The 17,454-nt window shown below is 43.7% G+C and overlaps 1 protein-coding gene across 1 annotated transcript in view; it reads right to left on the bottom strand.

The window, feature by feature from the left end:
• The window catches only part of asap2a (ArfGAP with SH3 domain, ankyrin repeat and PH domain 2a), a 105,613-nt gene that overhangs the window by 7,521 nt on the left and 80,638 nt on the right, over window positions 1-17,454 (bottom strand). The window contains exons 10-22 of the mRNA XM_080750553.1: window positions 16,360-16,463; window positions 14,811-14,880; window positions 13,391-13,478; window positions 12,740-12,788; window positions 10,863-11,029; window positions 7,628-7,761; window positions 5,168-5,262; window positions 3,927-4,116; window positions 2,874-2,959; window positions 2,503-2,618; window positions 1,809-1,876; window positions 1,536-1,643; window positions 184-436 (exon numbers count right to left, since the gene is read on the bottom strand). Of these exons, the coding sequence (XP_080606679.1) occupies window positions 184-436; window positions 1,536-1,643; window positions 1,809-1,876; window positions 2,503-2,618; window positions 2,874-2,959; window positions 3,927-4,116; window positions 5,168-5,262; window positions 7,628-7,761; window positions 10,863-11,029; window positions 12,740-12,788; window positions 13,391-13,478; window positions 14,811-14,880; window positions 16,360-16,463 (1,528 nt within the window). The remainder of the gene's footprint in view (window positions 1-183; window positions 437-1,535; window positions 1,644-1,808; window positions 1,877-2,502; window positions 2,619-2,873; window positions 2,960-3,926; window positions 4,117-5,167; window positions 5,263-7,627; window positions 7,762-10,862; window positions 11,030-12,739; window positions 12,789-13,390; window positions 13,479-14,810; window positions 14,881-16,359; window positions 16,464-17,454) is intronic.

Raw genomic sequence — 17,454 nt, forward strand, 5'->3', positions numbered from 1 at the left:
AGAATAATAAAGAAAGTCATTTCTGGATAAAATTATTTAATCACTTTGAATGGTAAGTTTTGACTTCTAATATTATTTACTCTTCCTTCCGGCAACCTCCTTCAATCTAACCCCAAAAGCTTCCGTCCGTTTAAAGAGAAACGGAGCTAAAGAGAATCCTACAGGAGCTCTGTCCGAGCCTACCTAGATTCCTGGGTGGCAAGGGCGGCGCAGAGGTGGTGGCTGGCATGCCAGGCTGGCCAGGAGCGGGCTGGTTTGCGTTGAGGATGGTGCCATAGGTCTCGTTGTTGACCAGGCTGGGCATGTAGGAGCGCTGCTTGTCCTTCACCAGGCTGGCGGCGTCCCGCGCCAGGGAGGCCGGACTGGGCTGATGGTGAGAGTTGCTGCTCGGCGTGTAACAGCTGACCGGCCGCTCGTCTCTCCGATGAGGGCTGGGCTGCAGAGAGGGACAATGGGGGGGGCCGGGGGGGTCAATACTGCTGCTCAATGGTGCGGTGTGTATGCAGGGCGTGTTGGGGGATCTTTGCCATGGAGAACTTACAGCGATGTCTGTGATTCTGTGATGCGTGAAGTGATGGCTGTGGTTCTGCAATGCGAGGTTAGCGACAGGTGATGATGATTGCATGATTATTCGGTTCTCGTTTTGGCATGGAAATGAACAGGGCGGCGTTAGTACTGCACTTCACAGGGAGGGTATGGTGTGTTAGGGCAGTGGTTCTCAACCTTTTCAGGCCGCGACCCCCAAAATAATCATATTTTATCTGGGGACCCCCCTCCACCCTGATGAGCACTAAGAGTTGAGGAATTCATTTTGTATAACATGGTTCTATTGTGAATATAGCAGATCTACATGCTCACAACGCCTCGCGTTGCGAGGCGTTGTGAGCATGTAGATCGGCTATTTTCACAATTTCTGCTTCTAATATTTGACAATTTGGCCAATGTTTAATTTGTCATTTTAGAGGTATTAGAAAGTCCTTAAATTGTCACTTTAGAAATGTGCAGATACCCTCTATAGTCTATACACTTAAACTTTATGTTGGCTTGTTTACTGTTGAGTGAGAAAACAGTGTTGCACATTAAGTTAATCATCTGGGGACCCCCCAAAATAATTTGGAGACCCCCTTGGGGATCCCGACCCACAGGTTGAGAACCACTGTGTTAGGGCAGTGGTTCTCAAAGGGGTCCTTGAGGGGATTACCAGGGGATCCCCAGCAAAATGGGTAACAGTGTAAACATACAAAGATCTATTTGATATTATAAAAAAAATAGCTGATCTACAAGCCCCCAACGCTTCACAATGTGATGTGTTGTGAGCTTACAGATCAAACCACGACAAATGTCGACAAATCTTCATTTATGGGGGCACAAAATCGTACACAATTAAATCAATTAAATCAATTTGGGCGGTCCTCGACTATGTTTGAGAACCACTGTGTTAGAGGATGAAATCTGAGATCTAACACATGCACAAACATTGTGTGTGACAAGACGTGCGTGTGTGTGTGTGTAAATATTGACATCATCATCACCAGCCTCACCTTCTCGTCCAGATCCTCGTCGCTCTCATCCAGGTCCTCATGTTGCAGACGCCACTCGTACTCCACATGCACGTTGAACTTCCCCGCCAGGGCCTGGTTCAGCTGCACACACAGGTATTAACAGATGACTGATGGCGCCGGAGCAATTTGGGAAATCCAGCGGTCGAAGAAGTCGACGTAGTAGATGTACTCAGTTACTTTCCGCCTCCGCATTAAATCACACCTACGTAAACATGGCTGTGTTAAGGACAGCTAGACGGAACTCACCAGCTCTTCACACTGTATGTGTTTCAGTCGTCTGGCAATGTCCAAAGGCGTCTCCCCAGACTCATTCGCTACAACGTGAAACAATAGAACAAACCGGTATAATTACTAGTATGTCCGCATGCCATGTGAGGGCAAACACAACAGGCATTGTTCACTTTGGTTTATGTGAGAAATGTGTAATTAGCCTGCTTTCCCACACGGACATGTCTCTGGTTTCTCTCTGCCTCTCCCTTTCTCTCTCTCTCTCTCTCTCTCCATCTCTCTCTCTCTCTCTGTCTCTCTCTCTGTCTCTCTCTCATAGTAGTTTGTTGACATCAAGCTGGAGCAGAAAGATTAGTGTGTTGTGAGAAAGAGCTGTCAGGGTCTGCTGGCAAAGCCAGCTCCTGTGGGAATACAGCCTAGAAGTCTTAGTCCAGGAGGAATGTGTGTGTTTGTACAGTAATTGTGTACAGTATGTGTACAGTGTGTGTGTGTGTGTGTGTGTGTGTGTGTGTGTGTGTGTGTGTGTGCGTAAGAGAGAGTAAGTGAAAGTGCGAGAGAGAGACAAGGGTGTCAGATGTCAAAAAAGACGGTCAACTTGAGAATGGAGAAACACACAAGACAGCGAGTGTCTTGCTTAAGTCATAACATAAAATATTAAACAGCATTACGGAGGTGTTCTTCTGGTGTCTACAGTGATTGTGTGTTTCCATACCTATGTCTATAGTGGCCTTGCCTCGCAGAAGGAGTTTGAGACACTCGCTGTTGTCGGTCAGACAGCAGTAGTGTAGCGCTGTGCTGCCTTTGGCCGTCTGCTTATCCAGATTCACACTGTCAGCAGACACCCATGGGAAAAGGACAAAACGTTAGGTTTACAGTGGTATCGATGCATGACATTAACCCCACCACTTAAGAGATTAATATCAAAAGATAAAATGGCGAAAATTTGGTGATCATATCCTTTCATTTCATTATCCGTTTTGAAGATCTAATACAATTTTTAAAAAAGGTTGAGAAATAGTAATTCATCTTACTTTGTGCACAACCAAATTCATAGAGATACCATTGGTATTTTACTTTGCGTACCTGTTCTGAGTGAGGAAGTCTACGATGTGAAGTGAGGTTCTGTCCACTAGTCTGACAGCCAGGTGAAGGGCCGTCTCTCCTTGTTCCTGCAATACAAACATTACTTGACATTTCTGGGAATATCTGCCATTATGTGAAGAATGAAATCATAGAAATGAGACAACATAGCTAATAGAGGTGGTATTCAAAACCATGCATTAGTGCCTGAACTTCCAAAACCCTTTCCAGACTACTAGAACCCTTCTTCTAGGTAGGACACTATTCATTCTCTGGGCACAAACAAATCCATGCCAGTTATCAGCCTCATCAGTCATTCTGTTACCCTGCACTAGATAAGCACTGAATTGGGTTCAGTTACAAAATCGATCTTCACTGACTTTTTGCATACATTTTTAAAGCATAATACATTTAAAATAAAACACAGTCGCCAGAATGCCCCATACAGGTCAATTGGTAAAGGTCGCAACAGTTTTGATTGTGATCGATAAAAATGAAAAATGTCATTTGCGTCCAACAAAATATAAACGATTTCACTAGAAGATGTGTTCTATACTAGGGCATTCACGAATAGTGATTTTTAGTATTCGACAGGACCAAACTGGCCAAACTGTCAAATATTAAGTAAGCAAGAGGCGATCATTGTGAAAATAGCCGATCTACATGCTAACAACGCCTCACGTTGCGAGGCGTTGTGAGCATGTAGATCTGCTATTTTCACAATATTTATCTGCGGAACCGAGTCACATTAGATGTAATACCTACAATTTCAAGTGCTTGTCAGGGTGGGGGTCCCCAGTTCAAATATGTTTATTTTGGGGTTCACGGCCTAAAAAGGTATGAGAACCCCTGGCATAGAACATTAACCAATTCATCCACCAGGGGCATTGACAACTCATTCTTATGACTTCCTATCTAGCCAAGTTTTATAAACTATATATTTTTTTAAAGAGAAAACAATAAAAATAAAAAAAGCGAATATTCGACTCCAGTGAACAACGTCGAATAGTGACTTTGATATTGGAATATTTGGTGAATAACCTATTCTATACTAACATGTCCGTTGGCCAGTGGTATGGGCTCCATGAGGTCCACACCCTCAGCGTACACCTGGATGAGAGAGAAGATATCGCGGGCTTTGACGGCTTCACAGAGCGTGTGGAGTCTGGACGTCATGTCGGGAGACTTCCTTCTGGAGAAGCGCTTCTCTGTATACTTGGCTGTGATGAAGTCTTTCCTCGCCTGCCTGCTCGCCCCAGGAGGAAGACAGGAAAGCATGCAGCGTTACCCATAACGGACATGAATGATGAGGAGGAATGCCATTAACAACATTAACCTCGGCATCCCTAGTTTTGGACATGTTACAAAGGCTAAATGTAAAAAAAGAAAAAGGAATGTGATTCGACTGACTCACTGACACCGACTGAATTCAATTCAAGTGCAGTGCTGAATCCCAACACGTCGTCTCAAGACGCTTTACGTAGATAACAGAGACCAAACGTTGGTTCCCCCACCATGAGCAAGCATTTTTGCAACACATTCAGTCAGGCAGTCGCACAGATTTATAGAAGGCATAGCGGACGAGAATGCAGCTATTCAGTTACAGCAGATCAATTATATCTATTGATGTCTTTCCAGTGTGTTTGTGTGTGTGAGAGAATGCGTGTCAGCGTATGCGTGTTCAAATGTGCCAATGGGTCAATGGACATATCACTAGTCTATTTCCTGTGGCTATCTGTAATGTGAGCCCTCATAGAATAAGTCAGGGGTCTTCAACAGGGCGTCCGGGACCCCCAGGGGGTCCTCCAAATCTTTGTGTGACAGAAACATTTTTTCCTTTTTATATTAACCACTTGAACCCTAGCGTCCATATTCTGAGAACTTTAGCCAAAAATAGCAGATCTACAAGCTCACAACGCCTCGTGCTGTGAGGCGTTGTGAGCTTGTAGATGGGCTATTTTCGGTAAAGAGCATTGGTGTAGAGGGGAAAAAGAGCAGGCTATGTACAGAGTGAAAGGTCAAGTCAAGTATTGACAGTTCAAGTGGTTAAATATCTGAAAACACAAATTGACATCCAAAATACACTGATTATTGTGCCTGCTGCATCTCTCTCTCTCTCTCTCTCTCTCTCTCTCTCTCTCAACTAAGGGGTCCTTGGCCTGAAAACGTTGAAGACCCCTGGGAGTAAGTAAAATGAGGAGAGAAAAAGAAAGAAGCAAACAAGGCCAGACACTGTAGAACTGAGGGTTAGTGAGTGAGGAGCTGTGGGGGGAGATGCAATTGCAGAGACGACTTACATGTCACTGGCTGGGTTGGGTTTGACCGCATCTTCAGCAGTTAAGCAAGCCTCCATGATTTCATTAAATCCTGCATTCCCCACATTCTTGGCCAGCTGTAGAACACATATACACACACACACACACACACGTGCATGTCCATGCGCACATGCACAAACAAAACAAATGAACGTGAAAAAAGTTGCATGCATCAGCAGCACAAAACACACAGCTGAGTAACCGCAGCCTATTTAAGTGTAAATGAGCAGCCTGTCTGTCTTCTGCACTCCCCAATGTCCTTGCCACTAACCTTGAGCGCAGAGTTCCGAAATTGTGTGTGTGTGTGTGTGTGTGTGTGTGTGTGTGTGTGTGTGTGTGTGTGTGTGTGTGTGTGTGTGTGTGCGCGCGCGAACGTGTGTGTGTTTTTAAGAGAGGGAGGGAGAGAGGGGAATCACAATAAGAATTGCATAACGGAATTCTCTTTGTGGCAAGTACGACTGGCGTCTAACAAGGAGGGGGGAGGGGGGGGGGAAGCAATCACCATGGGATGGATTTAATCCCAAGGAGCCCACAGGGCGTAAATCTCGACCCCAAACGGCGATTAGAAAAAGACCAATAAAATGTGAACTATTTGGAGAGGAGCGGAGATCCGGAGGTCTGCTGCAGCATCCTTGGCTAAAGCATGGGTCTTCAACAGGGGGTCCTCAGAGTTACTACAGGGGGTCCTCCAAATCTTTTGAGTGATAACATTTTTTTTTCTCCTTTTTTGCATTCTGTGCCAGATGCCAAAATGGCTCCAAGGTAGCTGTGCCGAGATTTTGTATGTTTTTCTTTACTATGCAATGAAAAAAAAAGATTTTTTTTTTATAATTTTTTCCCCCCACAGAAACAGACACAGTTGTTGTGATTCAGTGGCAAAAAGAATTTTGGCAATCGGACAAATGGTTCCAGAGATAGAGCTGTTTGAATGAAAAAAAAGTGTCCATCCACTAGAATGGACACACATGAACACACATTTTCTCAATCAGCTAAACGAGGGAGCGAACACACAAACAGAGAAAAGCATCTCTCTGATCTCAGGTCATTTTGACATCTTTAGAGAAAAAAAATGATTTTCTTTTTTTTTTTTTTTTTTTCTATGTAAAAAACACAAAAACCGTCATAAGCCGTCATTGGCACACAGGGCTATTGGAAAAAAACCGTCATAAGCAGTCATTGGCACAGAATGAGTTAACGTCTTGAACCCTAGTGTCCATATTCTGAGAACTTTAGCCGAAAATAGCCGATCTACAACGCCTTGCGCTGCGAGGCGTTGTGAGCTTGTAGATCTGCTATTTTCGAGGTTTGGTGCAGAGGGGTGCAGAGGGGAAAAAGAGCAGACTAAGTACAGAGTCAAAGGTCAAGTTTATTAGGTATTGACCATTGTTCAAGTGGTTAAATATCTGAAAACACAAATTGACATGAATCCAAAATACACTGATGATTGGTGCTGTCAAACAATGAAACTACAGTATTTTCTGGACTATAAGGCGCACCTGACTATAAGGCGCACTGTCAATGAATGGTCTATTTTCAAACTGTTTTCATATATAAGGCGCACCTGACTATAAGGCGCACATAATAGACGCTACCGTTGCGTTATGCATCAAACAGATGGAGCTGTGCTAAAGGGAATGTCAATGTCAATGAATGATCCATATATAAGGCGCACTGGACTATAAGGCGCACTGTAGTTTTTTGAGAAAATTAAAGGCTTTTAAGTGCGCCTTATAGTCCGAAAAATACGGTATATGGAATCTATAGATTGTGGGGGTCCCTGCTTCATCTCTCACTCAACTAAGGGGTCCTTGGCCTGAAAACGTTGAAAGACCCCTGAGCTAAAGTCTCGCTGATGCACCAGGGGAGACAGAGAACAGGGCCAAGGGCGTTCGTCTCCTCTTCTCCTCTACCTCATTTCACCTCCCTTCGTACACCCTAACTCTCCGGAGAGTTTTATATTGGAAAATCAATACGGTGGAGTGAGTCGCTCCATTAATAATGTGAACACCAACACTTCTGTTGTTAACCACCTTCAACCTGGCATATCTATTGCAGGCAAGTTGTTATAGGCGGAAATGTTCAGAAACAATTCAGAAATAGACAGGCGATCCGAGATCTCCGCCTACTGATTATGTCTGGTGACATCTAAATTCGGTGAATGGGCCAAAACCAAGTGGAAACAATGCAGAAAAGTAAAAAAAGAAATCACCTTCACAGAACCAATTTAAAGCCTTTAGGGGATCCAAATGCTATCATAATTGGTCTTCAAAGCAATGGGGGCTGATGTGCTCCGCTGTCCAAGCCCATTCATTGAATTTAGATTTCCCAAGACGTGCTGTGGCAGTAGGCGGAGGCACGTGAGACAATTTAACAGTCCCTCGTCACAAAGTGACAGAGTCACTAAAGTGACTGAGGGAGGAGAGAACTGCGGTGATGTCTTACCAAGAGCTCTGAGGTGCTGAGTACGTCCAGTGTTAGAGACTGGATCCTGGAGTAGTGAACCCCCAGCTCTCTGTGGATCCCTGAACATTCTATACAGGTCAGGATGCCCAGGTTGGTGGACAGCCATGTAGGATCTGATACGGAGGGAGACAGGGGAACAATCATCTTACATTTGATGGACTTTGGAAATATTATTTAAGCCATTTAGACAATCTGTGTCATGTTAGATTTGAACAACTTTAACCATTATTTTTGCTTTAGCTATTGAAAAATAGCAAGATATACAAGTTCACAGCACGGCACTCGGTGCCTGCTGCGAACTCGTAGATCTGCTATTTTTGAGCAAATGGTGAGTCTTTGAAGATTTTTTAAGATTTTTTTTTTTTTTTTTGCTTTTTATGCCTTTATTTGATAGGACAGTAGACTGACAGGAACGGGGAGAGAGACAGGGAATGACATGTGGCAAAGGTCGTCCGGATCGGGAATCGAACCGGCGACGCCAGTAGGCATCATAGCCTAGTATGTGGTATGCGCCTTGACCACTAGGCCAGCAGGCGCCCCAAGTCTTTGAATATTTTTGACATGATTCTAGAAATGTCAACTAAATCCTTCTTCTAAATCAGTGGTTCTCAAACCTTTTCATGTCCCCGAAAATTACATGCATTTGGCCGCAGACCCCCCATCTCAAAATATGTTGTTCCAGGAACCACCCAGTAGCAAATATTCGAGTTACAAATGTTCGCTTTTAAAAAGATATATTCAGACATTCAAAAAATCATGATTTTTCAAAAATAGTAGATCTACAAGCTCATAGTAGATCTACAAGCTCGCAGCAGCGCTGTGAGCATCTACAAGCTTGCAGCGGTGCTGTGAGCTTGTATATCTGCTATTTTTCAATAGTTAAAGCATTAAGTAATTCCTAAATGGGTTAAACACTTTTGATACATTCAACAAAGGTGTATGTATGTGTGTGTGTGTGTGTGTGTATGTATGTGTATATATATATATATATATATATATATATATATATATATATATATATATATATATATATAAACACACACACACACACACACACACACTGTATATATAATTTTCCCATGGACCACCTGTAATGATGCCATGGACGACTGGTGGTCAGTGGACCACTGGTTGAGAATCGGTGACGAATAGAAAGGATACATGAGGGGATGAGAGACGTCAGAAGGTACAATAGATGTGTGACACAGCGTCCTTGGGCAGACAGCGATACAAGCGAGCTATTTTCTGAAGTGCATTAGCAAACTGCGATGATGTCTCCCAATGGAGAGACGCAAGGCTGCATGGAGCCAAAATAGCCGGCTCAAGGGCATTTAGCGCCCGCGTGCAATGTCGCCGGAAAGTGAAAATGCTGAACAGTGAGAAAGACTGGCCTAGATGTAATGTGTGCGTGCATACAATTAGACTGTATGTACACACTACACACATACAGGCATACATACATGCATGCTTGCGCTGCATCTGACTGACGACTGCGTTTCCCCTGTGGGATCGATATAGGTCTATCTATCTCGAATTTCCATCTCTCATTCAGAGGACGATTTAATTAACCCTTTAAGACCTGAGGCCAGTTCTACAAATGTCATCTAAAATCAGTGGTTCTCAAAGTGGATTCCAGGGACTCTGTGGGTTCATTTATGGGGGTCTAAATTGACCCATACTAGTCTGTAACTCTGACAGTGTACAAATGGAACCAAATGAACCCTAACGGGTCCATTTGAGTTCCATTTGTACACTGTCAGAGTTAAGGGGAGACCTTGACATTTGAAAGTTTGAGAAACACTGATCTAAATCATCTAAAACAGTTTTCAGAAGAACCTACAGTATGTTGCTAAACTTGCTATGTCAGTGGTGGTTCTCAAAGCTTTCATGTCAAGGACCCCCAAAATGATGTATTTGGCCACGGACCCTTATCTCAAAATATTTTGCTCCAGAAGCAAAGATCTGATCACTTTAAAAATATATATTATATTTGGGGTGCCCTCTGGCCTACCGGTCCAGGCACATACCACATATAGGCTCAGTGTAGCATGACAACGTGTTGCAGGTTCGAGTCCCGATCCAGACTACCTTTGCTCCGTGTCCCTCCCTTTCTTTCTCCCCATTTCATGCCATTCTACTGTCCTAACAATAAAGGCATAAAAGCCCCAAAACATATCTTTAAAAAATATATTATATTTGAAGATTTGTAGAAATTTTCATAAAAAAAAAAAACATACAAGCATTTTTTATTAGCCAACCAATGTGCTATATATATACTGTAGATAAAACAAACAAAATGACCCGGTTTTAATCACTGAAACCCCAGTGTCCCAGTTGTGTGTCTCATAATTGGCGAACATTTTGGCAAAAATAGCAGATCTACAAGCTCAGCTGTTTTCAGTGAAGACATTTAGGTGTAAAGGGGAAGAGAAGGAGTGGGCCAAGAATGGACCCCTGGGGGACCCCGGTCAAAAAGCACACAGGGTTTAAGTGTTTGAAGTGCTTTTGAGGGTGAAAGCAGCCCCGAGGTCAAAACAAAATGATGCACCACTTCCCTTCCCCTTGCAGTTAAGAGCATTGCTCTCACGGTAACTCCCACCCCACCAAGCGTGGCTTTCACCCACATGCATGTGGCTTTGCACCCACATGCTGGCATTATATTACATCCATACCATGTATACTTTTTTATGCTCATAGTTAAGGCATTTGTACTTTCATAATTTGTGTCCATAGTCCACGATGGTGCACGGATCGTGCATGACGCGAGGGCACGCGGTTAGCGGAAAAAAAAAAGAAAAAAAATCCGAGCTCCCGTTCTCTAGCCTCAGCAGTGTTTACAAATCAAGCAAACAGAAACAGAAACAGTACAGAGAAATGGCTTCTATTTAGGAAGCACTACCTCTAGGTTACTACCCCGGAGCGGCAATCCGATTTTTGATTATTTTTATAAATTAAATCAAATTAAATTCTCTGGTTTCTCGGGCGAAGCGACCTGAACCACCAGCTTTTTCTCTGGATTCTGGGGTTGGGGCAGTAATTGAGTTAACATGTGGAGAGAGACAAGGCAAGGCACAGAAATGACAAATGTGACCAAGGTGTCCTGAGCCAGATATCCTCAAACCCAAAATATCATGAACATATTTCGCTGTGTGCACAACTTCCAACCAGCCACCAACCACCAGCGGCAATGTCATGTGTTAGGGGGGGGACTCACTGGGAGCTCCGCAGTCACAGCAGACATCGTTGCCCGTCATCCTCTTCACCTCGGCCAAGATGGCCTTGGTCAGCTCCTGCACGATGTTGTTTTCCCCGACGTGCTGGTCTCCCTTAAAGGCCTGGTTTAATGCTTCCTCTTTACTGTTCTGCAGCACTGAGATCCAACTGGGAGGGAGCAGGCAAGGAGGGAGAGAGGGAGGGAGGGAGAGAGAGGGAGGGAGAGAGAGGGAGGGAGAGGGTCGGCATAGAGAGGAGAAGAAAAATATACAGTAAGGCAATGTCGATGACGAGGAGAGTAATGTAAAAAAAGTAAAAATCACACTTGTGTGAACTGAGCGGTGGAGGCTACGTGTGTGTGTGTGTGTGTGTGTGTGTGTGTGTGTGTGTGTGTGTGTGTGTGTGTGTGTGTGTGTGTGTGTGTGTGTGTGTGTATGAATGTGAGTGTGAGTGTGCCTGGCCTGGCCTGAACAACAGCGCCCCTCCTTTAACATGTTTGACATTGGTCAGAAAAGGTATAGCAGGCTACATACACCTCAGGCTACATACAGACAGACAGACAGACAGACAGACAGACACACACACATACATACATACATACACGGATACACACACGGCCACGCTATGGAGACGGTGTGACCACCGCTCAATAAGACTAGGGGAAGGACTACAAGCTAGAGCAGGGGTTCTCAACCTGTGGGTCGGGACCCCCAGGGGGGTCCCCACATTATTTTGGGGGGTCCCCAGATCAGGGGTTCCCAAACTTTTTTGGCTCAGGACACCCCTATAAATATTATTTTCTTCCGAGGCACCCATACATTATATGCATAATTTTCACTTCCAACACCTTATATTTATGCCATATTTTAGCGATTATGTTGCGAGGAAAACGTTGAGATAATAGCCATTTTATTTAGAACTGACTTTGTACGTTTAAAATCGTCACTGTCGGGCAGAAACCTTGTATCTCCAAGTTTCAAATGTGTACGTTTTTTCGCAAAGTAGTCCTGTAAAGCCCTGCTTGTAGATCGGCTGTTTTCACTAGTTTAAATCATTTTTAAAATGATAAATGCAAAACAAAGAGTTTTGGACATAAAAGGTTTCAACCCGACAATGACGAAATTATACTAAATAAGTGTCCAAATAAATTCCAAATATAAAATTATCTCAAGGCACCCCTGGACTGCCGTCACGGCACCCCAGGGTGCCCCGTCACCCACTTTGAAAACCCCTGCCCCAGATGATTAACCTAATGTGCAACATTGTTTTGTCACTCAACAGTAAACAAACCAACATAAAGTTTAAGTGTATAGAGGGTATCTGCACATTTGACAATTTAATTTAAGGACATTTTAATACCTCTAAAATAACAAATTAAACTTTGGCCAAATTGTCAAATATTAGAGGCAGAAATTGTGAAAATAGCAAATCTAGATACTCACATTGTGATTATGTAGATCTGCTATTTTCACAATAGAACCGTGTGTTATATAGAAAATGTAATGCCTCAACTCTTAGTGCTCGTCAGGATGGGGGGTCACTTGTTCAAATATGATTATTTCGGGGGTCGCGGCCTGAAAAGGTAGAGAACCACTGAGCTAGAGAGAAGGGAGTGAGATGACTGAAATTGCTAAGGGAAGGAGGAATAGTATGTACTGTAGTTAACAGACAGAACAGGCAGGAGGTGGGAAGTCAAGAACATCAGGGTGTGAGGTAGGAAGTGTGTGGGTTGTCACTCACTGGAAGGTGTCCGACGTGGTAAACAGGATGCACTTAGGCACACAACAGACAGACACGCGCGCGCGCACACACACACACACACACACACACGCGCGCACGCATACGCACACGCACACGCAGGAAGGAACAGGCACTTACATCTGACAGTCTGGGTCGTCCTCTGCCTGGAAGTGATACGTCCTGTCATCTAAAAGAAAGGAACGGGTGATGGAAAAAAGGGAAGAGAAGGTAGGTAGAGGAGAAGAAGAGAGGATTGGGGGGTGGACAGGGCGTTAATCAAAAAGGACTGAAATGAAGTGAGAAGATGTTCCCTACAGAGAAGCATCCAACCAGCTGACAGGACAGTGACAGTGGTGTAAAGTAACTAAGTACCTTTACTTAAGTACTGTACTTAAGTACATCTTTGAGATATTTGTAATTGAGTATTTCCAATTCCAATACTTTTACTTCTTGTCCACTACATCTCGGATCCAAATACAATACATTTCTACAGTATTGATGCTTTTACCTAAGTATAAAATGTGTACTTTTTCCACCACTGGTCAGTGAGAATCATACGTCTGAAACAGTACACTCGAAATACTTTTCAGACCTTTATACATGCCTTACATGCCTTTACTGTGTATAGCACTGTCCGGAGCAGGAGTTTTTACACAAATCTATTTAATTGTACGACATGCCATACACCAAGCATTTCGAGCTTGTAGGTCGCCCATTTTCTGCACTCTCCGTGACAGGGAGAGAGAGAGACAGAGAGAGAGAGAGATGGAGATGGAGAGAGAAACCTACGAGATATGAGGTCAAAGCTCTTCTTCTCTTCTGGGTTGTGTTTCACCTGGCACGTAAGCAAGTTGAGTTTAGCTGGTGGCCGGTTAGCCTGAGAGAGAGAGAGAGAGAGAGAGAGAGAGAGAGAGAGAGAGAGAGAGAGAGAGAGAGAGAGAGAGAGAGATATTAGAACATGTTACGGGAGGATAGCAGATAAAGCAGTGTGCATATTGATCTAGCACAGTGGTTCTCAACCCTTTCAGGCCGCGACCCCCAAAACAATCATATTTTAACTGGCGTTGCGAGGCGTTGTGAGCATAGAGATCGGCTATTTTCACAATTTCTGCCTCTAATATTTCACAATTTGGCTAATGTTTAATTTAGAGGTATTAAAAAGTCCTTAAATTGTCAGTTTAGAAATGTGCAGATAGATACCCTCTATTCCCTTAAACTGTATGTTGAATTGTTTACTGTTGAGTGAGAAAACAATGTTGCATATTAAGCTAATCATCTGGGGACCCCCCAAAATAATGACCCATAGGTTGAGAACCACTGATCTAGCAGATCTAGCAGAGTGCAGCTCTGCTGATTTAACGGAGGCAACAGTGATGCATGCGGTATGCAAACGCATTAGCGCGTGGTCTCTGCGCTCTAGCTGTGTTAATGTATTCACAGCTAATGAGCATAATGGGAGGTTGGGGAGCAGAGCTAGAGGCCAGGAGACTTTGAATCTACTGTAGGTAAGCTGAAATGCTATCAGAACCAGAGAGGCTTTAGCATCACAGCTGTGTTTCTTTCACTGTGAAATCCTCAGTGTTGAAGCTGCAATCATGTCCTACTCTGGATTTGAACCCACGTCTCCCACATGGGAGACCCAATTACTGACAGTCTTACAAGATGGAATTCCTGCTTGGTCTAGCGGAGATTTTGGGCCCGATTCATCAAGCAGTTTACGGCCAAATTACACCCATATTTTGATCTTACCAGCATTTATGACAATTCCCAAGTTAGGGGTCAGATTCAGCAATGTTTTTTTTTGTCTGGGATTTCAAAGGTAAGACATAAATATAAGCCAGATTTAGACACTTTATTTACACTATATTTACGACAAATCGGGCCCATTGTGCATATAAGCTTGGTGGCGGTACTACTTGTCAATCAGTACATCAATACAGTCCTGACACTAGGGTCTACATTTCTCAATGACAGAATAGGGAGACCACCTTCAATCACTGCTGATGTGCTAGTTATACTGTATGAACATACTTCAACATGCATATTGGTACAAATTAGTTCCTCATTACAGATACATTAATTTAACACATTTGGACCACATTGTACACTCTCCGAATGAAACTAACACTTGAGGTGTTTCACCGTGCTGATTGGTTCATCCTCACAATAGGGGTTAAACCCCTGTGTACAAGCCAAACGCTGTGCTTACCGTTCCGTGTGAAATGGTAAGGTATCCGTTCTTCACCGTGCACTTTCTCTTCTGCCACACTTTCCTTAACCTGTGACAGACAACAGGCATTGGTTTAGTATGCACGCATGCACACATGCACAATGACACGGTGAGCTCAGACAGAGCTGATGAAATATTGAGCGTGACCAACGTGTAACCTGTGATGTCTCATTGATATGCAGAGCACATGCATTATCCATGATGACACACGGTCTGAGTCAAAGCTCTGCAAACGGTCCTTGCCTACTTTATACCTGCTCTGTTAATTTAACAAATGGAAAGGGGGAATAGGAAGGCGGCCACAGCTTAATGTGGCAGAGAGAGGCTGTCTGGCAATCGCCTCCTGGCCCCAGGTTATGTGTCAAAGTGTCCTTGAGCAAGATACATAACCCCTAACACCACTCCCAGCCGAGCACTCATCATAACCATGTGAGAAGCCATCAGCTGGGTGAAACTGAAGACAGAATTTCCCCCACGTACACAGGACTAATAAGGAAATCAAACCCAACCAAATATACCCAACCATTTTTATTCGTTTTTTGGGAGGGCTTTTATTATGCCTTTATTGATAGGACAGCAGACTGACAGGAAATGGGGGGAGAGACGGGGAGTGACATGCGGAAATGGTCGTCCGGGTCGGGAATTGAACCGGCGACGCCGCCAGGCATCCATGCCTATGTGGCAATGCCTAAGTGGTTTGCGCCTGGACCAGTAGGCCAGCGGGCGCCCCGAGCGGTGCTATTTATGAGTAAATCTCATCAAGCCCCGGCCAATGGGACCCTGGGCGTAAAACAAACTTTGAGACGTTTGTGCCAAGATGTAGGCAATATCTAGACCAGATGTGGGCCACGCCTCAGTTTGCTTTAGGGCCCGGACATTTTGGGGGAACCGGACAAAGACAGATGTTGGAGCTTGGCTCCTTCCAGGAGCATTGCTCAAAATACAAAAAGGACACTAGTATAGAGCCCTGAGGGATACCAGTCAACCCTAAGGTTTAAGGAATACATGTGATTTTACAGTGTACATGTGTGAGGTTGCTGGACCAGGTTCTGTTTATTTGCCATCAATAGCTTGGCCAATGCCAAGCTCTGCGGGGCGGACATAACGATGGACTAACACACAAAGCCAGATGTAGGAGCGGTTTAGCAAAGCTAAAAAATCACTGAGGATACATTTTGAGCGGTGCTAGCCGCTCAAATACATGGCTTTTGTGTGTACAGTATGTCCACGCAAAATGGACAGGCCATCAAATACTCATTACCTACCGGTCAAAAGTTGTATGTCCCCTGTATGTTTTCTGATTGGACAATATATTGATGAGACGTCATGTGGGCCTATCCTGTGATGTCATGTCATGTCCATCATCAGCAGCAGATTTTAACATTATGGTCTTCCAGTAAACAAGATCTAGATCTAAACTATATGGGTTTTCTTGTTTTTTTTTATGCATTTCATTAGGGTTAGGTTGACTTATTGCGTGTAAAAAGCAAACAAGCTTAGTCTATTCGTGTCTATTGTGTAAGCCTACCCATCGCTTTTCTTATAGAGGTGCCCGCTGCGCTCTGTGCCATGCTCCTTGTTGCCCTGCGGCTGGTGCAGGCTGTACGTGGCACTCTGTCGAACCTGTGAATCCTGGGTAACACACACACACACAGACACACAAAATAGCATTGTCTTATTTGAGCTATTTTGTTTGTGATGCATTGTACTCATGTTTATGGATTTGTTAATTTATAACAAGGGCGTAGTGTGAACGCCGGAAGGACTATTGATGTCAGTTGTACCTTTGATGTCTAATGTGTCATATAATCCCATATGGGATGGGCCAAATTGTGGCATGACACGGAAATAAAATTGTCATTCATTCACTCTCACACACACACACACACACACACGCACGCACGCACACACACACACACACACACACACACACACACACACACACACACACAAAGATTTCTGGTCATCCATTCCAAAATCTAGGAATAATATCTTAAAGTAATTTCATCTATGACATGAATATATTTCAGATGCGTTTGTTTTTTAGTAGAGACTGAATCTTCTATCATTTGGTTTTGCCTAATCATCAAGTAGCAATTATCCTTCTAGCATCTCATTTTGATCTCCACGCTCAATTTACAGTTCAATACCAAGGTCCACAAACAACCTGGCTTAGCACCTGAGAGAATGTACCGTAAACATATCGTCACTGTCAGGCAGAAACCTTGTACAGTATCTCCAAGTTTCAAATGTGTACATTCTTTTTCGCAAATAAAGCCCTGCTTCGTCATACAAGGCTGTTGCTCAAAAGTAGGGAAAACAGCTAATCTACAAGCACACAACGCCTCGCACCGCGAGGCGTTGTTTGCTTGTAGATCGGCTGTTTTCACTAGTTCAAATATTTTTTTAAATGATACATACAAAACGAACGGTTTTGGACATTGATACAAGGTTTCCACCCGACAACGACGATATACATCTGACTTAATTAAAAAATGGACCTGGAAAAAGCATCTAATCAAAAAAGAATTAAAATAATTAGGCTTGCATAACCAATTTCCAAATTAAAGATTCTATACATTTTCTTTGGTGTCATTATATCTAAACTTTGAGGTCAAGGGTG

Source organism: Nannobrachium achirus, assembly GCF_963921795.1.
Source record: "Nannobrachium achirus genome assembly, chromosome: 20".
NCBI classification, from domain to species: Eukaryota; Metazoa; Chordata; class Actinopteri; order Myctophiformes; family Myctophidae; genus Nannobrachium; species Nannobrachium achirus.